General features: G+C 32.4%; 2 protein-coding genes across 2 annotated transcripts; both read right to left on the bottom strand.

Moving 5' to 3' along the window:
* Positions 1–209: 209 nt before the first annotated feature.
* LOC134685065 (fatty acyl-CoA reductase 1-like) lies at positions 210–12,910 on the bottom strand. Its single transcript, XM_063544448.1, has 14 exons — positions 12,854–12,910; positions 11,883–12,093; positions 10,412–10,587; positions 9,911–9,983; positions 8,695–8,801; positions 7,917–8,094; positions 6,968–7,012; positions 5,746–5,864; positions 5,036–5,103; positions 4,695–4,776; positions 3,820–3,909; positions 1,569–1,698; positions 1,008–1,135; positions 210–543 (listed from the first exon to the last, which is right to left on the bottom strand). Exons 2-14 carry the CDS (start codon positions 12,081–12,083, stop codon positions 384–386), a joined length of 1,557 nt encoding a protein of 518 aa, XP_063400518.1. The 5' UTR covers positions 12,084–12,093; positions 12,854–12,910; the 3' UTR covers positions 210–383.
* Positions 12,911–14,826: 1,916 nt separating this feature from the next.
* Positions 14,827–21,678, bottom strand: LOC134683551 (galactoside alpha-(1,2)-fucosyltransferase 1-like). The gene is made up of 3 exons (XM_063542862.1): positions 21,586–21,678; positions 16,837–16,876; positions 14,827–16,206 (listed from the first exon to the last, which is right to left on the bottom strand). The coding sequence occupies exons 1-3, from the start codon at positions 21,589–21,591 to the stop codon at positions 15,293–15,295; spliced, it is 960 nt and encodes a 319-aa protein (XP_063398932.1). The 5' UTR covers positions 21,592–21,678; the 3' UTR covers positions 14,827–15,292.
* Positions 21,679–27,880: the final 6,202 nt, after the last annotated feature.

The raw sequence follows: 27,880 nt of genomic DNA, 5'->3' as shown, positions 1-27,880 counted from the left end.
CACACTAAACATAAGAGTAACATTTAACTGGTACTTTGTCATTATTTAAAACTGATTTGTAATTTTGTAATCAAAGTCCTGTTACTCAAATAAAAAGTCATGCTGATTCTGGTAGTTCATCCATGAACAATGATGTACTGTTGTTAAGAAACAGAAAAAAACAACCTTCTCATCAGCTTAACACATACCATGTTGCAAAAATTTCTTACTTTATATTTATATAAACAATATTATAACTTTATCAAAAGGTTATTTTCAAATCTAGTTCTTTTTCCACAGATGTTAATTTTGAAATGATCTGTAAAGTGAAACCTACAATGTTAAAGTTCACAACATTATCACAGAATTATTTAATTTGTCCTGTCTAAAACGTATCATGATTATTATTTGGCTTTCATAAGTGTTGGCAGACTTTTGAATATCTTCACTGCCCATCCCATTAAGAAGTTCCACAGTGACTTGGCCATAGTGAATCTGTTCATCAACAATCTCCAAAGAATAATTAAACCAAACACATTGATACATAGGTTGATTCTCTGCAATCTGAAAAAGAAAGGCATATTTCAGTTATTGTTTGTTAAATTTATTCATTTTTATTTGTATAGAGCTGAGACAATTGAGAGATATTGAAAAGATTTTTTGTTAGGGTCTGTTTGTTGGTCTTTAGATGTCTATTGGTTATGAACCCTTATTTGTGCTCGACAGACAGATTGATCAAGATTTTCAATCAGGTAAATCATATGATATCACATGAGAGGCAGACATGTACTTTCTGAAGATATTCTTCTGACTCCACCAAAACAATTATTTGCTATTACTCTTAAATGGGGCTTTTTTTTTATTAGATTAGTAGCAAGTACAAATTTTCAACGCTTTATCTTGAAATTCACCTCATTATATCAGAAAAAAAAATATGAATTTTAGTTGTTTTTTTTATACCTTATACGTCTCAGTACCTGGTTTACTGTTTAAACTATGAAATTCAATGAAAAACTAGTATTACAAACCGTTGGAGGGTTTTCCTTGCTCTTGGTAACTCTGACAACTCTTCTTTCAGTACAAATTGTTTTGTTCCTAAACAGTAACGCTCCATATACTTAGACCAGTCTATTAACTTAGGGTCAAAGTTGAATGTCTAAAAATAAAACAAACAATTAATAATCATGATTACAGATTGGGATCACTACTATGAATAATTGTCAAAATTGTGTTCAATGAAAAACATTTTTTTCAGATTTACAAAGTGATGTAATATTGTTATTATTTAAGTGTGTTCCTTAGTTTTAGAAATTATTAATGAAACCTTTTTTAAGTAATGTTGTTTCTCAAAGACATGTTATGCATATTATTTTTACAGAAAACTATTTAAAAGATTTTTTTTCTCCAAAAATCATCCTAATATTTTGACAGCATTAAAATATACTTAAGCTTCCAAAGGATAAAATCAACAGCTCTTAAAATTTATCATATTATCATACATAAACATTTCAACCCCCCATCCCCCCCCCCCCCAAAAAAAAAAACCCAAACCCAAAACCAGGGAAAATTTTATGCAAAGAAGAATTTACCTTTTGGTCTTCAGTTGTCATTTTGTTAAGCAACATATACAAATTGCCATTAGCGAATTCCCATTCATTAGAGGTAAAGAAATCTAAACTGCCGACCGATCTACGTAGTCTGTCTTGTATCTTAACAAATCTGTAATATTACATATTATGCAAGTAGTTTTTTTACAATTTGTTACACACATATATATGGAATAAGAGTGCACACACTGAAATGTCTCGCCTTCTTTACTAATCATTGATGTTATGTTGATAGTCCTAAGTATATATAAAGCTTTATTACAACTGTCACATAAACATTACATTAACCAAGATAACTAAACAAAGACCAATGAACCATGAAAATGAGGTCAAGGTCAGATGAACCATGCCAGGCTGACATGTACAGCTAACAATGCTTCCATAAAACAAATATAGTTGACCTAATACTTATAGTTAAAGAAAAATAGACCAAAACACAAAAACTTAACACTGAGCAATGAACCGTGAAAATGAGGTCAAGGTCAAATAAAACCTGTGCGACTAATATATAGATCATAAAACATTTCCATACACTTTATATAGTGACCTATTGCGTATAGTATCAGATAAAAAGACCAAAACTGAAAAACTTAGACCACTGAACCATGAAATTGAGGTCAAGGTCAGATAACATCTGTCCGCTAGACATGTTCACCTTACAATAATTCCATACAACAAATATAGTAGACCTATTGCATAAAGCATGAGAAAAACAGACAAAACACAAAAAGTTAACTATAACCACTGAACCATGAAAATGAGGTCAAGGTCAGATGACACCTGCCAGTTGGACATGTACTCCTTAGTTCTTCCATACACCAAATATACTAGCCCTATTGCTTATAGTATCTGAGATATGGACTTGACCACCAAAACTTAACCTTGTTCACTGAGCCATGAAATGAGGTTGAGGTCAAGTGAAAACTGTCTGACGGGCATAAGGACCTTGCAAGGTACGCACATACCAAATATAGTAATCCTTTAACTTATAATAAGAGAGAATTCAACATTACAAAAAATCTTAACTTTTTTTTCAAGTGGTCATTGAACCATGAAAATGAGGTCAAGGACACATGTGACTGACGGAAACTTCGTAACATGAGGCATCTATATACAAAGTATGAAGCATCCAGGTCTTCCACCTTCTAAAACATAAAGCTTTTAAGAAGTAAGCTAACACCACCGCCGCCGCCGGATCACTATCCCTATGTCAAACTTTCTGCAACAAAAGTTGCAGGCTCGACAAAAAATCAAAGATAGATTCATAGAATGAATGAACCATTGAAAATTAAAATCTGAACATCTTGTTAAAACCCTGCCAAACTTGAAATCATGTGTCATGATGTATAATTCACTCTCTCTAAATAACCAGTATAACTGAAATCCATGTATAATCCCAAAATATGATTTTGCTGCACAGGCAGGCTAACATTGTGTACCCTTACATATCTGCAGAAGGCACTGAAATTCCATTTTTTGGTTCATGCTGTTATTATCATGTTATTAAACCATCAGAACACTTTCAGTATATTAAACAGTTCTGCAAAAGAGAGACAATTGATACCAAAAGGACATTCAAACTCAATAGTTGAAAATAAACTGACAACACCATGTGAAAAAGGGGGAAATAAGAAACAGACACACAACAGTACATTAAACACAACAAAGAAAACTAATGACTGAGCATCACAACCCCATCAAAAACTAGGAGTAATCTTAGCCATTTCAGAAGGGTAAACAGAATCTGCTCCACATGTGGCACCTGTTGAGTTGGTTATGATAGTACAAACCCAGTGATAAGTCACCTATTAATAAGAATCAACAAAATACAACAAATAATTCATTAGAGTCTCACCCCTATTAATATGATACTTAATTAGAGACATCTAAAAAATAGGTATCTACATCATTAATTTTCTGGAGAAATCTCAAGATTTACTAGTTTCTACTAGATTTTTCTTTTTGAGTCGATAAATCAAACTTATCATTTATTTTAATAGAAAAGAAAATGAAAATAGGGAACATGTCAAAGAGACTACATCCCAACCAAAGAGCATGAAACAGCTTTGAGGGCCAACAATATTTCAATGCAGCAAGGAAATTATACATCTTTAGTGACGCTTAAACTGGCCCCATTACATTTATATACAATGTTTTCTAATTTTAAGCGAAATGGAAGCCCCAAATCATTTTCTTATTTGACAAATAATTAAATTGCTGCTTATTTACTTACATAGTCCGTTTTCCTTGTATCCATAAGAAAAAGTCCATGATATAAGCTGGTAACATGTGGTCAAATAACATTAAAATCTCATGGTAAATCCTACAAAAAAGATATACATCAAATCATTGACATCGATTACTAAGGTATAAGATGGTGACATGCATATATATGTGGTGGTCAAACAAAATTAGTATCTCATGGTAAATCCTACGAAATATATATACATTCAATTATTGATATCTTTAACCATGATATTAGTACTATCATAATCTGAAGTGAGTTATGTAAGAGGCTGAGCTTAAATATTAAACAGGTGAAATTTCCCTCAAAATTATGAATTGAGTTACTCAACCAAACCATATATACAAAACTGTAAGTTCAAAGTTGTTTGGAATTATTTTGGATTGGTTTTGTATAACACATATTTTTGCCTGATTATTGAAAATAAAATTGAGAATGGAAATGGGGAATGTGTCAAAAAGAAAACAACCCGACTGTATGTTTATGTGTCTATCCAAAAATTGGAATCTCATAGATATTCTTGCTGCTTTGTATCAAGCCTGAGACATTTATTTAGGGAAAGCAAGACATAGCGATCATAAATTCTGTTGTCTGCAGCAGCATCAAAATTATGAATTTTTTTTAGACATCATCGGGATCAAAACCTTTGGTAACCTAGAAGCTTTTTGATGACCAAAGAACCATTTTCAGGTTAATTTTGAAATAATTGTTTTCATTTTTCCATATATCACTTACAAATGAGAGTGTTTTTACATTGAACATTAAGATACAGTCTATAAAGGTTAAAGTGTTTCAGTCATCAAAAGTGTTGTCACATCTCCATTGAATTTTATTTTCAGAAAAATGTTTTAATGTAAACTTACACATTTTTTGTGAATCTAGGATTAGGTATTCTGGTGACTGTGTTTACTGGGTTTTTCATGAAATACTTATAACTATCTTTCTCTGTAAAACACAAAAGAAGAGACTTTAGTAATTACATTGTATAAAACATCATTTTATGGCAATAAATCTATATAAAATATGAATGCTCTCTATTAATCTATACACAAATAATCATAAATTGGGTAAAATTTGTCCTTCTTGAGCCATAATATCCATAAGTGGTCAATTTACACTTTCAGCCATGTTGTCTTACTTGTAGAAATTCTTTGCTGGTCATTACTACTTACCAACCATTCCCCAGGTTAATTTGTTTACTTACCAACCATTCCCCAGGTTAATTTGTTTAACTGGCCTGTAGTACAGTGATAAACATTCCCTATAGTTGATCTAAAAATAGACAAAAACAAAAATCAGTTTTTTTTAACTGAGGTGGAGAATAAAACACTTACTAATGTTTGGATAAAAGAAATATTCCTTGCATTTCAATACTGGTTTAATCTCGCTAACATGTTTAACCCCGCCACATTATTTATGTATGTGCCTGTCCCAAGTCAGGAGCCTGTAATTCAGTGGTTGTCGTTTGTTTATGTGTTACATATTTGCTTTTCGTTCATTTTTTTACATAAATAAGGCCGTTAGTTTTCTCATTTGAATTGTTTTACATTGTCTTATCGGGGCCTTTTATAGCTGACTATTTGCGGTACGGGCTTTGCTCATTGTTGAAGGCCGTACGGTGACCTTTAATTGTTAATGTTTTTGTCATTTTGGTCTTTTGTGGATAGTTGTCTCATTGGCAATCATACCACATCTTCTTTTTTTATATTTAAAGTAATTCAATAGTAGTTTATAGATTTTTGAATCACTTAAAACGATTAATAAGAGGCTAATCAATTAAAAAAAATAAAAAAAATAAAGGAATCTCATAAAAATCGTCTTTTTCAATGCTGTAACCCTGCATTTCACAAACAGCAAAATAGAAATTCAACAGGAAAACATGAATCAGCTGAGAATTTAAAGAAATTTACATACCTATTTACAGCTGTGATCCATGAACAGGCTATCATCATGTTAGAGGCTGTATCAACAGGTATAATATCAGCTGTTTTACTGGGGTCACCCATCATGTTACGTAACAAACCATTGCCTATCTAAATAATTATTATAAGATATAAAACAAGATTGTTCATAAATGTATTTTGTTTAAGCAGATTATCCTACTTTTGAGATAGTTATAATGTACGTAATGGTAATACAAATATAATAAGTGTCTACCTTCCCTTTTTTCTTCAAGGTCAAGTTGTCAAAATTGAATGAATTTTTCTGTTGAAAATTATAGATACAGTAAAAACACTAATACTCAATACAATTTTTGTTGGTAGTCTGCTTGTGTAACTAATTTCCCATTAGCAGGTGTTATAGATATGATTTAATAGTACTATTATTTTTAAGTGAAAAACACACCATCTTCGCCATGTTTACCCTTTGCATATGATAGATTCAAAAATTATTGCGTGCATTTATTATTGCGATTTTGTCAATTTAGACTGAAATGTGATTTTAATTTGAACTATTTTGAGAAAAGTCCTGTTTAGTTCATATGAAATATTTCAAAATGTGAGCTTAAATTATTGCATGCACAAGTTTCTCTCATTTTTCGCAATAATAAAAACCTCACAATAATTTTTGAATTTAAGGTATTGTACAAATTCCCAACATTTAACTCAAATAAAGTATTAATGATCAGTGATACACATTATTAAATTCATTAAAACTTAAAATTTGGAATTCAGAAACAATGTAAGTGTACACTGTTCACAACAATGTTTAAATGATGATTCTCCCGAAAGTTTTTGGTTACATCTGGTACTTGTACATTTTATTTTATTTACAAAATATTTCAGTTGCTTCTGTTTCAAGCACTGTGGATTCATTGTTTTTCGTTGGATACCAATTTTTGAGGGTTTTTGTAGGTAGTACTAGGTACAAGTGAACCACAAATTCAAATATTCAATGAATTATCAATTTTTTTTAGCTTTGTTTGAAAAGATTGGTAAAACAACAAAATCAAATATCCAAGATAATGCAAGTTTTCCTCAATCCACCAAAACTGATTCTCATGCAAAATAATTGAATCCACAGTATGCCAATTTTACACCATTCAGTGTATGATTTCTCAATATAACTTTAACGACAATATTTATCTGATACATGTACATATCTATAACAAAGACAATATGTAATTATAACTTACTGCAGCCAGGAGTCCTGTTGGTCCATTGAAGTTGTCAACCCAACCCTAAAAGCAAAAAGAAATGAACATTTCAAACTTTTCAACCATTTTAAACACTGTTATATTTTTTTTTAAATAAGTTTCAGGTGTTTCCATTATAGTTTTAAAATTTTAAGGAACATTTCATTCATGGTGTTTGATTCAGGAAATCATTTATTTAAGTTTTAATTTTTTTAATTTCTGGAGGTGCAAGGGAGATAACCTCTTTAAAAAAAAAAAAAATTCCAAAAGATTTTTTTTTCAAACACCACAATAACTATTGTATTTGTATTATTACAGTTCTTTTAAAGGATAAATTATCTCTTGAGGTCATACATATTTAATCATGCTCCTCTGCCTGTAGTCTTAATATGATGTCACATTTTAGTGTATTTTTTTCAGTATCAATGATCACCCTATTGAAAAGGCTAACTTTCCTCTCTCTGACTAATATTTTTTTCAGATTGCAGTTCAAATTTAAGGCTCTTAATCCCAGTAGATTCAATTGCAGAAATTATCCAATTGATTTATTGTTGCAAAACTGAATATGTATGAAATACTTGACACTAGCTGATTAGTTTACATCAATAAAACCATACTCCATGTCAATTTTACTTGAGAAACAATTTTCATTTGGATCATTTAAAGCTTCATAACTGTTATATATGTTTCTATATATTAATAACACAACTCATTCCTAAAATAACTTTCAATTGATGTGCTGGAAATTTTGAAGGCAAAATATTGAAAACATTCCTAAATATCAAAAGCAATAGAGACTAAAATAATAGAACAGTACACTCAAGTAATGTCAACTTTGCATGAGAGATTTTTGGCCAGAGTTATTATATAGTTCCATATATTTTTAAAAACAATATACAATGTACATGTACATGTAACACACATATTCTTCATGTTTTGAGATACATACAGGTACAGGCTCCTCCCATGATGCACCAACAATGGATGGTCTAAATATAGCTACAGGTAATTCCCCTCTAGCTTCATGTACTAAGTACTCTGCTATAGACTTTGTATATGTGTATGTATTTGGTCTGTCTTTGATCATCTTTGGTGTCAGCATATTTAATATCTCAGTTCCCATCCATCTGTTAAAAAATATAAAATATTAAAAAAAAATATATACAGGAAAGATAAGATAAGATTTACCCTTTATGAAAATTAAAATATTGTTATTTTAAGGGAAAAAAACTTAGTCTGTATGCATGTATCTATGCTTCATTATTTCAATCATCCGTAGATCTGAGTATAGTTTTTGATTGAAGAAAATTTTCTTTTTCTGAGAGAGAACAAAATTTCACATGTATGCTTTATTTTATCAATTTTTGTAAACGAATTAGGTAATTGTATGAATGTATGCTGTTCAATTATCATTCAGGGTTAACAACTAACATACACATGTGCCATAACATTTCTGAAATTCAGAAGTCACTTCTCCCTGGCAGTCAAACAGAACTTGAGAGAAGAAAAGACCCAGGAGACTTTAGGGAGAAACAAAGAATGTCAATAATGATCTTTTTAGTAATTTACAAGCACCTTTGCAGTCTTTTAAAAAAAAATTAATAAGCCTATTATTGTTAACAGTTATTCAAGAATTTCTAGAAAGAGAACACAAGGTCTAACCAGGAAGTAATACAAGGGCTTATATTAGGTCAACAGGCCAGGACATCTAGAAATTTGATACATACCCAGTAGCATCCAATATTTTACTAGGATGAAGAGGTGGTTCATACACTTTCTCTTCTATCGTCTTTACATTACAATTGGCATAGGCAGTGGAAACATGTAGGAAAGACTGAAAAAAAGAAATTGTTTAAAGATTGTCACCACACAGCTGAACATACAAGTAAAAGTTACAGTAACTCCCAACTCCAGTCCCAAAACAAAATTTGCAATAAACAGAATACATGTATATTCTGTACATTCAGAAATTATTTAGTTGTTTTTATCAATTGGAAAATGCAACAGTATTAGCTTTGTAATTATAAAATGTCGCACTTTGTACTATACAAATATATGTGATCAGATAACATAAAGTGGTAAACAAAGTCAGTCTTCTGGTATCCTGCTCCTGTTGTGAGTGAAAAGTTATATTCAAATTACTGTTTAGGTAACAGTTTATATTGAAGTCTTCATTGTGGTCAACATTTAAGTAATGTTAATAAATATTGATTTCATTCATTAACAAATTTAAAAACAACTTTCACTTCCAAAGTAAATGTTAAATTGCAATTTTAAATAAGATAACTTATGGAACTTTGTTTCACAGATGATAGTGATATGTTTTTAAAGTCATAACCACAATACCATACTCTTTTCCCCAAATGTGACCTACCCAATTAAACTTATCAAAAGGGTTTGTACTAACATGAGCAACACAATGGTTCCACATGTGGAGCAGGATCTTCTTACCCTTACGGAGTACATGAGATAACCCCAGTTTTTGTTTGGGTTCATGTTGCTCAGTCTTTAGTTTTCTATGTTGTGTTTTGTCAACTATTGTGTGCCATTGTTTGGTCTTTTTGTATTTTAACCATGGTGTGGTCAGTTTTTGAAGTTTATTTTGGAGTTCTGAGTTTGAATGTTCCTTTTGGCATTTTTTATCTTTGCTTTTATTTCAAATTTCTGAAACTTCTTATATCATGTATATATAATTAGGAGTCTTACAAATAAATTCTATATTTTCCTACAAAGTACAAATATTGTTTATATGGCAATGCCTTGTAAGTCTTGATTTTGAAATAGTTTCTAAGCTTTGTACAAATTAATTTTATATTCTAAGCCAATATTCACTTTTGGTTATTCCATATATTATGTATATTATTTTTATCATTAAATATAAAATCAAAAATTGTGGTTTTTAAAATGACTACATCCCTCCGTCTATATTTTTCAAGTACTTACTTCAATGTGGACTAGTTTTTTACAGAACTGTAGGACTCTATTGGTACCATGGACATTCATTTCAACTGACAATCTGTAATCAAAGAATATGTTGTGTTATAGATAATTTATACATGTAGTTGAAGTTGATAAGAACACAAATTTATGTTAAGATTCCTTGACCAAGAACTGTATACAAGATGGACAGACACAACAACAAGAACAAATAATGCCCCATACTATTGTGGGCATAACTTAAAACCTGATAACAAACAATTTTAATAATATCAGCTGTGTTGTCAAAATATCTTCAACCTTTGACCATGGTTACTTAAGAATGTAGAGGGGGTAGGACCTTTATCAGGACTCCGGGGTCTGACAGGTGTTAAAGCTCAGGATTTAGGGATTGGTCATTCTTTTTTGAAAACTTGGGATGTTGGGATTTCATGTTTTTAAGCATAGGATTTCAGGATTAGGACCCTCCTACCCCCTCTAGAAAACTTGATATATATGTAAACTCACTTCATTTCTTCATCAAATCGGACAGTAGCAGCTGAATGGAAGACAATCTGTACATTGTCAATCATTTTCTGTTCATCAGTCTGACACACCCCTAAGTTGTCATGTAATATATCTCCACATACAGGTATTAACTTTTTATGGAATTCAGGATACTCTTCTCTCAGGGTGTTAAACAGCTGTAAGAATACATGTACATATATACGTTTATAAATAATATCATTAATTTATAAATATGTAAATATGAATAATTATAGTTTAACTAATTGCCGTATCTGAATATAAAAAAATAAGACAATGTGTGACAAAACGACGCATGGATTAAACGAGTGAGCAGCACGAGTTTAATCCATAGCGGCGTTCGGTCACAAGTTGTCTTATTTTTGATATTCAAATACGGTGATTAGTAATACTTTATATTACATTGTCAAATTGCTTTTTTTTTAATGAAATTAATGTAGAAAATGTAAGGAACTTTATGTTTTTCCTACGCATATTTTGTTTCGACGTTATCGAAGTCTTGACAACGCCTATTGTTGTATAACGTCAGAGGGTGAAATAACCACGTTTATTTCACATGTGAAATTATCGTTTTTTATCTAACTGGGAAATCAATGTAATTCATTGCAACCAATGTAATAAAACTCTTTATAAATTTCATGTGTCTGAAGTGCGTTTATGGATTTACCTTCACATTCTGAATGCTGTATAACACAGGTATATATAAGAACCAAGATAATTTCCATACATACATGTACATGTATTGTGTCAACATCACTATCCAACATTTATAATTTTTGTTTTAATTTTCTATGTAAATAACAGTCTGTTTTCAATTTAAATACAGTATATTATAATAACTCTTTATTTATAATGACAGTGGTATGGGAGTCTAAATTAAAATTGATAGTATTTTTTCGTACTTTGCCAAAATGTAGAATATATTGATATATGTTAAAAAATATAATAAGAAAATGACAGGTCACCACACATTTTCTCAAGCTATAAGTAGTGACAAATTTTGTATGGATTATCCAGGAAAAAACATCATTATGTGATTAGAAACTAAACTAAATGATAGAATTTAAAAATGAAATACAAGAAGATAGCTTTTTGAAAATGCTTTGAGAATATCAAAAGAAAAGATAGGGTCACTGTACGTTTTCTGCGGCTAAAATTCAAAATAGGAAAATTTCATATAGATTCCTTCAAAAAATGCACTATAGTATTACAGAGTCACCACCACTTAAAGTGCCAATTTAATAACATCAACTATCAAACTAAAATAATCTACAATTCAATTATGATTTTAATACCCAAATATTGCAAATACATATGAAGAAGAAGAAGATGCTTTATTTCCATAAAATGAGCTCACAAGGAGCATAATTTAATATCATTGTAATATTATTCTTTTACATCTATGTATTCCTTGTTAAAGCAGCATATTGATACAACTGTTATTTAGTTATACCTTACTGCTGACGATTTCTTCAATTCTCTGAACAGGTTCCTTCCCTTTCTTAGGTCTTACAAGAAGGTACAAAGTCTTCACATCTGGACAAGATCGTAATATCTTTTCCACTAAAACTTTACCCATGAACCCAGTGGCACCAGTGATAAAAACACCTTTATCCCTGTAAAACTCTGGTATGGAAGGAACTGAAGACTCCATTGTTCAGGTTCTAAAATCATAAAAAATATATGTACTGTCATGACTTATACAAACAATATTCTGCAGTGTAATATAAAATCAAGTGAACAATTTTGTTTGATAAGGTTCATCGTAACAAATGGACAACAATGGCTGTTTTTTCACCTGAAAACTACTTGGAGTACAGACTAACCTGTGCAGTTTGAATAATTTTAAGGCCTTGTATCCACTAATAAATAAAAGTTGAATGGATTCTGTGTTGAAGTAAGTTATAAAAAAAAAAAGTAAAAAAGAGAAGGATTTTTTTTTTTTTTTTTATTTCTTCTGTCAAAAAAGACAAATCGGCACCTGACAAGGAGGTACAAAGTCTTTAAATCTGGACAAGATCGCAATATCTTTTCCACTTTAACTTTACCCATGAACACCTTTATCCCGGTAAAACTCTGGTATGGAACCTAAATCGATTTGACTAGAATTCACAGATTTCATCTTTCTGAAAAACATCGCAAATAACTTTTATATATCTAGTGGATGCCAGGTCATAGATCTTACAAGTCAGTACTGAGAACAGTTTTTGAGGTGTAAACACAGTCATGCATGGTATTTGTCTATTTGTGGTGATAAACCAGAAGTGTCAAAATATAGGTTGTTTGAACACCTGTATATTTTGTTTATGTTGAAATGTATAAATTATAAACAAAAATCCAATTTTAAATAGATGCAGAGATAAGTTTTAGTTGTTCAGTATAAACACTTTAAAAGGCATATTTAAAGAGTAATTACTAAAATACCTGACTAGCGATATCCAAGTCGGACCACTTTCAACAGGAAGTGACGTAAAAAGGAAATATATCAGGTCAGATTGTTCATACATAGAATTACAAGAGAAACAACAGTGGCCACTAATTAATAATGTACAATAAAACGCCACAACGTACCAATACAGGAAACACGAGCTATCGGTGCCCCGATGATTATCGGCTGTATTGTTTTTGTGCAAGCATTTTTTTTTCTCTCCAGTAAACACAAATTCACAAAAGTCGTTGAATTGAAATGTTCGAGTTATCTATGAAGATATTCGACAAAAAGCACTTATTAAAAGAGCTTATGTTTAGTGGGTCTCATTGGGGTCTAATTAACTGCGGGATTGCCGATTTTTCTTAAGCGTGACGCTAGAAATTACGAAAAATGAGAATTGCTTACGTACATAGTATAAGCGGGACACGAGATCTGACAAAACAGTAAGCGGGATCCGGGATCAGAACCCAAAATGCAGGAGACCCCTGTTTACGATGAACCGAATCAAAATAAAGGCTTTCGTACTCGTATTAGAGACTGATTTTAAAACTTATATAATGTTGTATGATTTTGAAGGAACATTTTTATCAAACTGTAAAGATAAGAAAAAACATTTCCAGAACTATTACAAAGTTACATGTACTTCATTTGCTTTGTATTTTAAAATTAACCTTTATTTGGAACTAAATTATTTAAGTAACGGTCTTTCGATAAGAAGACCACAATTTGAACCAATTTGAGTTTAGAACAGCAGTTAATAAAAGGTAAACTGTGTATATGTATATGTGTTAATAGTGGATTTACTAAATCAAAACTGGGACTATTAAAAAAACTATGCTCAGTTCATAAGGATTTTAATTCTTATTGGAATAAAGGATAAATAAAATAGTTTCAGGAATAAGGACATTTCTTCATCATAGTATCAATCTTGATTCTGGTGCTTATTTGTCAGTTCTTTGAGTAGGCTTTTATGTGTATATTAGCTATCATAAATGTGTTGTACATGGGCGAATTCATACAGTTCATAGGCAAACTCGTCCGTATTAAACAAAATTATTATACATAAGGGTTTGAGTTATCTTCCTTTGCATACGTTTTCCTGTTTCCAAATGATATGTATGATTCCAATCAGTAAATAGAAAGCCCAAAGTGTGGAATAGTCATACGGTATTGTACAATACATCATCTATTACTTTTTTCCATGTCTTTTTTTTATATGTCTTTTTATTGAATTACGCCATTTCAATTGCTATTTTATAGTAGTGTGTCATTCTATGTTGTGATGTAACACTATTGTTTCGGGTTAGGACGAAGCTTGGTACCTATTAAACTTTAAAGTCTTTAAACCCGTTGCATTTTTTTGCACCTGTTCTAAGTCAGGAACCTGGTGTTCAGTAGTTGTCTGTTATTGATGTGGTTCATAACTGTTTATCTTTTCTATTTTTGAACAAAATTAGACTGTTGGTTTTCCCGTTTGAATGGTTTTACACTTGTCATTTTTGGAACCCTTTTAGACTTACTGTTCGGTGTGAGCCAATTAAGGCTCCGTGTTGAAGACAATATTTTAACCTTTATAATGGTTTTTGTTTTACAAATTGCAAATTTGACGGAAAGTTATCTCATTTGCACTCGTACCACATCTTCTTATATCTATGTGTATTGGATTTCAATTTTCTTTTAATTTTGTCATTAGTCAGTGATAATTCAGCACTGTGTATGTTTGAGGCTGAACAAATGTATTGAAGGTTTTTTTACCCTTTTGTAGGCCTGTATATAACGAAATATTGAAAGTGCTACAAAATCAAAACAGTTAGAAAACAGAATACAGAATAAAATTCATGTGCCATTTTGTACATATATTAAAGAAAAGAATTGTTCAAAGCAAAACTATTAAATATTTCATTGTATTTAATAGTGATTTAATCATTAAATTAATGTAAATAAATAGCGAAGATTGTTTGCCACTCCCTAAGTTATAAAATTGTAAATGCTGATTTATCACTTGTTTTTATATTTTTGTGAAGTGCTTACGTTTATTTTTAACAAAAAAAAACCTTAGTTAATGATATATGCATGCATTGGTTCAAGAATTGGCTCATCATTTTTTTCACCATTCACTCGTTTCATATGACTTTTTAAAAACAACCTTTACAATCCACAAAACATTAAGCTGAGCACAAAGTCAAGCGCATCCCAGAGGTCAATTTCTATGCGTACTTTAATCAGTTTTATACTTTATTTACTTGTTTTAGGGAAGTATTTGATAACACTACATACATTCACCCTCTATTTATAATGCACACTAATGTCACATAAAGGATAAAAGAAAAATCCGTTTTAAAAATGCCGACACGTCCATATGCAGTTTTCTATTTTTACTGAAAACGCTTCATTAAAACTGTTTCGGACTCAAAAATATTCCCATACGTTAATCAAGGTATTCCAATCCAATGGGAATAGAAGTGATCACGCAGGTTAATTCTCTTGTCCCACCAAGTACCCTTTACTGTCGGCCTACTGAAGTATACCACTTCTCCTCCTGTCAACCAGGCACACCACCAACCAAATGTACCAACCGTCATAATAGTGTGATCACAGGAAGACACTGTGGCCTTGTCAATGGTTCTTTTTTCGTTAACATAATATACATGTATATTTCCAGGCATGTTTTGTTTTGCCCATTCTAACCCGTTCGAGGCTACAATGAATATAACATTTTTGTACTTGTTTAAATAATAATTAACTGCTTTCGATAAATATTCGGGCGTAGCTACAGCAAAACCTTGTCTATTATTTACCATATCACCTCGCCTAATATGAACGCCAACTAAAGTCACGTTGGCTCTAGCTATAGAGTACTTTGTCAAGATTTGTTTTATTATGTTATTCGCTGTTTTGATTATGTGATCACGAAAAGTCAGATGGTTTCTAAGAGCGTTCTCGTATCCATGAAAATACTTCCATGACTGAAGATACGTTCTTAATCGGAAACTATCAGACGAGTTGAACTGTCTTAAACTAGGATCATAAGTAGCAGGATATTTTTCGTTACGTGATTTCTGTTGTTTGCAGAATTTTTCATTTTTGCTAAATGTTACATTGATTTTAAATATTTTACTGAGAAAAGAACCACTTTTCATTATAACAGTAATATTTTTGGATTTTGCTATTCCGAACGTCGATGCAAATTGGAATATATGGTTGCCAACACCACCAACAAACTCTGCACAAAGCACACCTTCGTTAAATTTTTCTCTCAGAGAGTTGTCCGTCGTGATCGTCCAATGTAAAGTTTTTTTAACGGGACCAAACGATACCCAGAAAACGATTGCACAACATATTGAATCTGAAAAAAAATAAATAAGTACTAGTGTAAGAAGTAAAATATTAAAATAAAAATGTTTAACTATGCAAACAAGACTTGAATTAAATAGTTTTTCCCTTATAGTCGAGTCGAAATATACTGCAGAAGAATGATACTGAAAGTATATAGGATGAATTCTCAATATCAATTGGAAAATCATGAAACATCAGTGAAAAAATGCACTTTTATAATTACATCCCCCTCTTCATTTTGAGTAAATTAATGCAAATAACCACGCAACAATAAAAAAAAATATTTTGAAAAAAATCAGAAATGTAATGCCTGTTGCGTATTCCTACATAAAAATAAGTTGATTATGTATCATTGCAAACGAAACAACTATCAACCAGAAACCATAATGTTTTAGATGGAAGCGAATATATATACATGTATATGCAATCGTATGGTCGTCAAAATTAAGCAAAACCAACATTGTATAGTTAAGTAACTATAAAAGGCCCCTACTTGACATCAGTTCGAATATATAGGGGATGATAAGTGTGTGTTTTCATACATTTAGGGATTATCTTGTCTAATTTAATGCAACATGTCAAAAAATAAAAAAAATAAGAGATGCTTGTAAATCGTAAGAATTTTCTAAATATATCTTACATATTGTTATCTCCTTTCTTCGACTCTTTCCATAGGTGAACTACAATTAAAATAAGGCGTTATAGTAATCAAACATACAGAAATACCGATAAATACATGTACTTGTGGTCGTATTAAAATTTTAGAAACTGTGCGGGTAAAAAGTAGTTCCCCTCAGCTAATTTTATACCGCGGATTATATCATGATCTGATCCCCCAATTGCTATAGTTCTATTTAGGTTTTGGTGACCTTCTGCTGTTGTCTGTTCTATGGTGGGGTTGTTGTCTTTTTGACACATTCCCCATTTCCATTCTCAATTCTATTTGACTTATCTAGGTACAGATGTTTAGCCTTGGTGGACAAGTGGTAATCACTAGTCTAAGGCTGCGAGTATCTATCTCGATCTTAATAGAGCAGGAATATCTGGGTTTTTTTTTATCTCTCTGGTTTCTTGGTCTTCTTCCACCAACAGATTGTGGGTATAATACAACCAAAAGTGCTGATTGATTATTGTTCGTTGTTTGATATATGTCCAGTGGAAGATATTTCATGCATGCTCAGAATGAAAACAAATTATTATTTTGACTGTCACTGAAAAATGGGTGTATGCTGCATTAACCAATTAAAACCCTTATGGTTAAAAGTTCCAATAGTGGCATTGAAACTCCAACAATAGTACAGACTATAAATATCAATCATTCAATACATGTTTGAACTATTGAATTTTCCTCGGAGTTTATTTATTTTGTTATTTTATACTTTTTATGCCATTCGGGTCATCTATTTTTAATGAAAATACTATAGGGTGTCGCTAAACATGTGTATCACTGTATTTGTATGCCATTTTAAGTTAACTGCTGCGAATGCCTAATGTTAAATAGAAATCCATCGGTAAAATACGAAAAAATATAAAAGAAATCCAAACTTTTTCTTCCGATGAAAAAAGCTTTTGACCAAGCATAATAACATTCCATAGAGGTTTCACAAAGTTGTTGATGTCTAAAATAAAACGAGGCATATACTATGTAGTCTTTATTCGGATCGGATGTGGCAGCGTATTTATACATCCACTTTAGGAAGAATGTTTCTGTCTTTATTCGGATCGGATGTGGCAGCGTATTTATACATCCACTTTAGGAAGAATGTTTCTGTCTTTATTCGGATCGGATGTGGCAGCGTATTTATACATCCACTTTAGGAAGAATGTTTCTGTCTTTATTCGGATCGGATGTGGCAGCGTATTTATACATCCACTTTAGGAAGAATGTTTCTGTCTTTATTCGGATCGGATGTGGCAGCGTATTCATACATCCACTTTAGGAAGAATTTTCTGTCTTTATTCGGATCGGATGTGGCAGCGTATTCATACATCCACATTAGGAAGAATGTTACTGTCTTTATTCGGATCGGATGTGGCAGCGTATTTATCTATTCACTTTAGGAAGAATGTTACTGTCTTTTCGGATCAGATGTGGCAGCGTATTCATACATCCACTTTAGGAAGAATGTTTCTGTCTTTATTCGGATCGGATGTGGCAGCGTATTCATACATCCACTTTAGGAAGAATGTTTCTGTCTTTATTCGGATCGGATGTGGCAGCGTATTCATACATCCACTTTAGGAAGAATTTTCTGTCTTTATTCGGATCGGATGTGTCAGCGTATTTATACATCCACTTTAGGAAGAATGTTTCTGTCTTTATTCGGATCGGATGTGGCAGCGTATTCATACATCCACTTTAGGAAGAATTTTCTGTCTTTATTCGGATCGGATGTGGCAGCGTATTCATACATCCACATTAGGAAGAATGTTACTGTCTTTATTCGGATCGGATGTGGCAGCGTATTTATCTATTCACTTTAGGAAGAATGTTACTGTCTTTTCGGATCAGATGTGGCAGCGTATTCATACATCCACTTTAGGAAGAATGTTTCTGTCTTTATTCGGATCGGATGTGGCAGCGTATTCATACATCCACTTTAGGAAGAATGTTACTGTCTTTTCGGATCAGATATGACAGCGTATTCATACATCCACTTTAGGAAGAATTTTCTGTCTTTATTCGGATCGGATGTGTCAGCGTATTTATACATCCACTTTAGGAAGAATGTTTCTGTCTTTATTCGGATCGGATGTGGCAGCGTATTCATACATCCACTTTAGGAAGAATTTTCTGTCTTTATTCGGATCGGATGTGGCAGCGTATTCATACATCCACATTAGGAAGAATGTTACTGTCTTTATTCGGATCGGATGTGGCAGCGTATTTATCTATTCACTTTAGGAAGAATGTTACTGTCTTTTCGGATCAGATGTGGCAGCGTATTCATACATCCACTTTAGGAAGAATGTTTCTGTCTTTATTCGGATCGGATGTGGCAGCGTATTCATACATCCACTTTAGGAAGAATGTTACTGTCTTTATTCGGATCGGATGTGGCAGCGTATTTATCTATTCACTTAAGGAAGAATGTTTCTGTCTTTATTCGGATCGGATGTGGCAGCGTATTCATACATCCACTTTAGGAAGAATGTTTCTGTCTTTATTCGGATCGGATGTGGCAGCGTATTCATACATCCACTTTAGGAAGAATGTTACTGTCTTTATTCGGATCAGATATGACAGCGTATTCATACATCCACTTTAGGAAGAATGTTTCTGTCTTTATTCGGATCCGATGTGGCAGCGTATTCATACATCCACTTAAGGAAGAATGTTTCTGTCTTTATTCGGGTCGGATGTGGCAGCGTATTCATACATCCACTTTAGGAAGAATGTTACTGTATTTATTCGGATCTGATGTGACAGCGTATTCATACATCCACTTTAGGAAGAATGTTACTGTCTTTTATTCAGATCGGATGTGGCAGCGTATTCATACATCCACTTTAGGAAGAATGTTTCTGTCTTTATTCGGATCGGATGTGGCAGCGTATTCATACATCCACTTTAGGAAGAATGTTACTGTCTTTATTCGGATCGGATGTGGCAGCGTATTTATCTATTCACTTTAGGAAGAATGTTACTGTCTTTATTCGGATCAGATGTGGCAGCGTATTCATACATCCACTTTAGGAAGAATGTTTCTGTCTTTATTCGGATCAGATATGACAGCGTATTCATACATCCACTTTAGGAAGAATGTTTCTGTCTTTATTCGGATCCGATGTGGCAGCGTATTCATACATCCACTTAAGGAAGAATGTTTCTGTCTTTATTCGGGTCGGATGTGGCAGCGTATTCATACATCCACTTTAGGAAGAATGTTACTGTATTTATTCGGATCTGATGTGACAGCGTATTCATACATCCACTTTAGGAAGAATGTTACTGTCTTTTATTCAGATCGGATGTGGCAGCGTATTCATACATCCACTTTAGGAAGAATGTTTCTGTCTTTATTCGGATCGGATGTGGCAGCGTATTCATACATCCACTTTAGGAAGAATGTTACTGTCTTTATTCGGATCGGATGTGGCAGCGTATTTATCTATTCACTTTAGGAAGAATGTTACTGTCTTTATTCGGATCAGATGTGGCAGCGTATTCATACATCCACTTTAGGAAGAATGTTTCTGTCTTTATTCGGATCGGATGTGGCAGCGTATTCATACATCCACTTTAGGAAGAATGTTACTGTCTTTATTCGGATCGGATGTGGCAGCGTATTTATCTATTCACTTTAGGAAGAATGTTACTGTCTTTATTCGGATCAGATGTGGCAGCGTATTCATACATCCACTTTAGGAAGAATGTTTCTGTCTTTATTCGGATCAGATATGACAGCGTATTCATACATCCACTTTAGGAAGAATGTTTCTGTCTTTATTCGGATCCGATGTGGCAGCGTATTCATACATCCACTTAAGGAAGAATGTTTCTGTCTTTATTCGGGTCGGATGTGGCAGCGTATTCATACATCCACTTTAGGAAGAATGTTACTGTATTTATTCGGATCTGATGTGACAGCGTATTCATACATCCACTTTAGGAAGAATGTTACTGTCTTTTATTCAGATCGGATGTGGCAGCGTATTCATACATCCACTTTAGGAAGAATGTTTCTGTCTTTATTCGGATCGGATGTGGCAGCGTATTCATACATCCACTTTAGGAAGAATGTTACTGTCTTTATTCGGATCGGATGTGGCAGCGTATTTATCTATTCACTTTAGGAAGAATGTTACTGTCTTTATTCGGATCAGATGTGGCAGCGTATTCATACATCCACTTTAGGAAGAATGTTTCTGTCTTTATTCGGATCGGATGTGGCAGCGTATTCATACATCCACTTTAGGAAGAATGTTACTGTCTTTATTCGGATCGGATGTGGCAGCGTGTTTATCTATTCACTTTAGGAAGAATGTTACTGTCTTTATTCGGATCGGATGTGGCAGCGTATTTATCTATTCACTTTAGGAAGAATTTTACTGCCTTTATTTGGATCGGATGTGGCAGCGTATTCATACATCCACTTTAAGAAGAATGTTACTGTCGAACGGGAGAGGTTAAAGAGATGACAATATTTTAAAGTTATATGAAATATAGCAAACATTTAATCTTGGAGGTTTACATTCTATTGACATGCATGAATGAATTTAAAAATAAACTACCGTATCAATATGTAATATGAAACCGAACATCCAACTAAACATTTCTATTCAAATACTAAGGTTTATAGAACAAAAATCCTTTAATTGAGCATACAATACAAATGGACACTGCTTAAAAATTGTAAATAAAAACGGTTAAATAAACCACACTTACCAACATAATACATCGGTACAGAAAATCTTATTTACCATGTTGTTTGTACCTGTACAAATAGTGTGCGTATTTTTAACTTTGTATGCTTTTTTTATGTGATTTATCGAACGGAAATTCAATACGGGTATATAAGTGTATATGTTATTTAGTTTCGCATTTATAATACCAATACCTCACTTTTTCACACTGTTCAAATATAATCACGCACTGCTGATGTCATATAGAACAATTGATATTTACAAGGATTTGTATAACTAAGGATTTGTATAGTTATACAAATCCTTGATATTTATAAGCAAATCATAAACTAAAATCGATGCAAAACAATATGCATATAAACATGTTGTACATGCAAACTGTGTTTTATTTGCCTCCACGAATACTATATTATATTATTGTGGTAGATCTAGTGATTATATTTATAATAAGCCAAACTAAAATTGAGAATGGAAATGGGGAATGTGTCAAAGAGACAACAACCCGACCAATTAAAAAAACAACAACAGAAGGTCACCAACAGGTCTTCAATGTAGCGAGAAATTCCCGCACCCGTAGGCGTCCTTCAGCTTGCCCCTTAACAAATATATACTAGTTCAGTGATAATGAACGCCATACTAATTTCCAAATTGTACACAAGAAACTAAAATTAAAATAATACAAGACTAACAAAGACCAGAGGCTCCTGACTTGGGACAGGCGCAAATATGCGGCGGGGTTAAACATGTTTGTGGGATCTCAACCCTCCCCCTATACATCTAACCAATGTAGAAAAGTAAAAGCATAACAATACGCACATTAAAATTCAGTTCAAGAGAAGTCCGAGTATGATGTCCGAAGATGTAACCAAAGAAAATAAACAAAATGACAATAATACATAACAACAGACTAATAGCAGTTAACTGACATGCCAGCTCCAGACTTCAATTAAAATGACTGAAAGATTATGATTTCATCATATGAACATCAGGCACAATCCTTCCCGTTAGGGGTTTAGTATCATACCATCATAACATATATGAGAAGAACATAACCCGTGTCATGCCAACAACTGTTTTTAGAATAAATGTGTTTAGTTCCGACGCAAAGACCTTATCAGTGATTCAATATTAACGCCAAAATATGCAATCTTTAATGACTTGTCAACAGTATCGTAATTATATCCCGTCTTAATAAGTCTATTCAAAGGGTTTGTAAGTTTATGAGGTGAATACTGACACCTTTGTGCTTTATAAAGAATATTTCCATAAAAAAATGGATGTGAAATACCTGAAGGTATAAGAAGTCTGCATGTTGAGCTATATTTACGAATGATGTCTTTATACCGATGAAGTTTAGTAAATGTTTTGACTAGTTTGTGATATCGAAAACCCTGGTGTAATAATTTTTCAGTAATACATAAATTTCCCTCGTTAAAATCTAAAACATTGTTACATACACGCGCGAATCGTACAAGTTGAGATATATAAACACCGTAAGATGGTGACAAGGGAACGTCACCATCTAAAAACGGATAATTAACGATAGGAAATGAAAAAGCATCCCTTTTATCATAAATTTTAGTATTCAGCTTTCCGTTAGTGATATAGATATCAAGATCGAGGAAAGGGCAGTGGTCATTGTTAGTATAAGCTTTATTTAAAGTAAGTTCACCAGGATAAATTTCATTAATATACATACTGAAGTCGTCATTATTGAGAGCCAAAATATCATCCAAATATCTAAAACTATTATTAAATTTGTTTATCAGATGTTGTTTTGATGGGTGTAACAAATGTTAATCTGGTTTTGCTTTAGAATGCTTGCCAAGTCATGACTTCAGTAGTTTGTTTTTCTATTGCTCAATTCACAGAAATGTATCAGAAAAATGGCAACCGTGGCCGTACGGTGTCCTTTTATAGTTGTTAATGTATGTGTTATTTTGGTCGCTTGTGGACAGTTGTTTCATTGGCAATCATACCACATCTTCTTTTTTATATCTGGCAACACTTCGGGAGACATTTTTCTTACTTTTTCATCAATTAAATAGGAATAAAATTATGGTCATAAGTTTTAAGAAAAATCGGTGACTATGCGTGCCGACCCGACCCCCTGTATGACAAACAAAATTGCTTTTAAATCAATGATAATATTTGACATGTTACGGAAAGGTATATATTTGATGCTGTGGTTGACAAATTATACGTTAAATGAGGGCCATGTGTGAAAGCGTTAATTTTTTATTCAGACTTGGAGTTCAATGCTCGAGTGCATACCATGGACACAAACCAGGTCTTATCCTGTTTTGAGTTCAATGCTCGAGTGCGTACCCTGGGAAACAGACCAGATGGTACCCTGTTAAGAGTTTAATGCTCAAGTGCATTTTGCACTATCGAAAGTTTAATAACACACAAAAAACAATGCATACGACAAAACTGTACCAAAATTGAAGCTATTACATCATATATATTGCACAGTTTAATATCACAAATACAAATTCCAATGTTCACGTATCTTATACTGTTACAACTTATAATAGCAGTTTGATCATCCGTGCTAAAATTAATAATCTATCATGTCCTTCTAATGAATGATGTAATGGCCTATAGACTAATTACTTAATGCTACTAAGTGATTTATTTTCTATATGTCTCGCTAGAAGGTCAATCATATAATTTACTTGACATAGTTTTTGAGATCATGTTTTTTTAAGTTGAAATTGACATTTCTGATGCGCCTTGAAATGATATATATGTTACAGCATGGAAGTATTATATTTAATACTTCCATGGTTACAGTAAATAGGTGAAATTAGGAATTACACGTAATTACTAAACATTTCAGTAAATACATGTAATTACTAGCCACTTTAGTAATTCAACATGTATTTACTAGTTGTTTCAGTCATTACTGGTAATCACTGATTTTTTTGGTCATTTTTACAGCTATTTACTAACTTGATGTTTTTGTTTTTAAAATTAAAAACATAATTCAAGGTATTAAATTAGAAAGTAAAGGGGTAGGAATTTTGAGAGCTTACTTAAGGATGTAGGAATATAAGGCACATCAAAAGTGCATACTCTTTATTGTTTGTGAATTGAAACTGGAAAATGGTTATTTATAGGTTTTGAAACTCCGTAAATATATACATGCAAGACCCTGATATCAATACAAAATTGATTTTCATCATTTTGTTAAACTAAAATCTCCATCATGAACTGTGGTTTAAAACTTTAAAATAACTTTCTCAAAATATCCTGGATTTCTACCAAACAAGGACAGAAGTTATTAAACTGTTTATAATCATAAGACAACATCCAAAAGAAAAGTTTGTAAAAAAAATCCTTTTTTTCCTATATATATAAATTGACTAGTTTTTTTCCTTGTTAACACTACATACACTCTGCAGATAAAGTTTTTAAAACATAAGATTTTATAAACCATCCTGGATTTTAACCCAATTTTGACAGAAGCTTCTCACAGTACTAGTCAAAAGATAGTATTTAGAGGAAAATTTAAATATTTTTTCCTCATTTTTGTTGCATGAGCCTGCGATTAACAGCAAAAGTAGGTGAGACTATTTGTTCTGCAAAACCCTAACAATTTTAATAGCTTAATACATCGATTACCCATCTCCAGCTAGGGGTTGAATTGAAGGTCACATGAATACGTGTATTGAATGAGGTCTAAATATTCACTTGCAAGTGCACAACTCATCAACCATGTTTCTCAGCTAATTTAACAAAATAGAACCAGATTAGCTATTAATAGTGACTTATAATTTTACTATATCGTTTTTATGCCCCACCTACGATAGTAGAGGGGCATTATTTTTTCTGGTCTGTGCGTCCGTCTGTGCGTGCGTCCGTCTGTGCGTGCGTCCGTCTGTCCGTCTGTCCGTCTGTCCGTCTGTCCGTCTGTCCGTCTGTCCGTCCTTCTGTCTGTTCGTTCGTCTGTCCCGCTTCAGGTTAAAATTTTTGGTCAATGTAGTTTTTGATGAAGTTGAAGTCCAATCGAATTCAAACTTAGAACACATGTTCCCTATGATATGATCTTTCTAATTGTAATGCCAAGTAAGAGTTTTTACCCCAATTTCACGGTCCAATGAACATGGAAAATGATGGTGCAGTGCGAGTGGGGCATTCGTGTACTGAGGACACATTCTTGTTATTAATGATTTAACCAAAAAACAAAAAGATATATTTTTTTTTTTATATCTCGAAACTAATTCACATAACAGTTCATTCCAGTTCTTTACCTACATAACCTTATCTTATCTTTATAAAGTAATAAGTCTAAATATTCTTCAAATTCCAAGTTTTCTTTAAAAAGTCAAAACATAATGCTTTGGGAGAATTTTCCATTTCTGATTTCCATGTCTGATGAAATTGGTCAAAAATTATCTGTATAATGCTCAACTTTAACCATTTTGGATTAAAACTAAAGTTACTCTGATTTAACCAAATATTTGAAAGTTTATATTTATTCAAGATATTTTTTATACAAATCAACCATTCAAAATTTTAAGAGTACTAACTGATCTTCTAGTTATTGTTACCATAACTTTTGATCATCTGACCATAATACAACATTGTTTTAGCAGTCAGTAAATAGGTGTAAAAAATCATTTTAAAATTAGTAATTACTGGTAATAACTGTGCAGTTTAAGGAATTACTTGTATTAACTAAGTGCATCGGGAATTACCTGTAATTCCTAAATTTTAGTAATTACATGTAATTCCTAATTTCCCATATTTACTGTAACATATACACCATGTAATAAAGGCAGGGGGCTCGCGGGTCTAAATCTTTTTTCTTTTTATTTAATTTAAGATTTCGCTATTTTTTTCTATAAATGAACTTCATCTTATACCTATTAGAAAAATAAAATAACAAAGAGTTGTCACCGATCATTTACGGCCACAATTTGCCTTCGAAAGAAGCATACATTTTTGTAAAGGTACTCTATTTCTTTTGAACTAATAGTAATAGAAGAAAAAGGGGTAATATCGAAATAAAAAAAACTTAATTACAGAAATAATTTAGTTTTTGTATAGCTTATTTGTAAACAATAATAAAAAATATAGAGTAAAAAAAAAAATCAATTTTGATGCCAAAAAATAGCATTTTTGCACCAAAGGACTATGAATAATGGACGTACTTCAGCGCGGTATTTAAAATTGAAAAGAATTGTCTGACTATTTTGAAAAAAGAGACAATTTGATGACTCATAAGAAAAAAACTTTGACTTTTTTAGAGAACATGGTTCAGAAAGCAAGTTATTTTTGTTAACGGAAACTTTGAAAAAAGAACTAATAGTGAACGACGGAACAATACCAGAATTGTTATCAAATATTAAAACCAAGACAATTTCTTTCAGCAGTTCACAAGCAGATTTATCAGCTGTAGCTAGTGTTTGTCTCGAAGAAGAACCCCTAAACATATCACATGAGATTGGCATTCTAAGCAGAGCTCAGATGGTTAAATCGACAATATCATTGAAAAAAGATGCATTCATAGACATTGGCTTTGATGAACCAACCCCCATCACAGGAATAGAAGTGACTGAAGACTAGAATATTACTCTGTTGCTGGTTAAACCAGTTAGTTTTAATTCTTGACAAAAATGGAAAGTTTATTTTGGAAGAAGATGTCTATGGAGATCCTTATGGTATATCTTTGATTCCACACAAATTCCAAGCTGTAATTTCAATGCCAGGGGTAAAAAGGGTGCACGTTCTTAACAGTTCGAATCTTAAATATATACGACACTTAAAAACAAGAAATAAGTGCTATGGGATAGTTGTCTTAGACAACAAAATTTACGCAGGTTCCTCCGATGTAATATCAGTTTTCAGAATTAACGGTCAATACATGAGATCAATTTCTTCACCAAATTGTAGTTCTATACGATACATTTATCCGATGGAAGATGGAAATCTATTCTGTACAAGCTTGCACAATATGTTTACCACTAGTGTTGATGGAGCCATTTTGTTTACGACTGGTGACTGTGACGAATCACGTGGTATAGCTATTGACAATAATGGGAATGTGTATGTTGCAGACAAGACCAGCCATAAAGTATATCGCTTCAATACTGATGGTACTAAAATTGACAATGTTTTACACAGAACTGGACAGTTTGAATCGCCTCTTTCTCTTAGATTTAATAGAGACCATAGTAAGCTGTATGTTGGTTTTCTCAAAAGTAATTTTTGGGAGTATTTAGTTGCATTTAGAACCGATACAATAATAAGCAAATAGCGGTTTGAAAATTTAACTTTGGGATAGTACTTGCTTCATCAGTCAGAACCGA

Source organism: Mytilus trossulus, chromosome 9 (assembly GCF_036588685.1).
Source record: "Mytilus trossulus isolate FHL-02 chromosome 9, PNRI_Mtr1.1.1.hap1, whole genome shotgun sequence".
Classification (NCBI taxonomy): Eukaryota; Metazoa; Mollusca; class Bivalvia; order Mytilida; family Mytilidae; genus Mytilus; species Mytilus trossulus.
The sequence above is the reverse complement of the archived record's forward strand: the minus strand, read 5'-3'. Positions and strand labels throughout refer to the sequence as shown.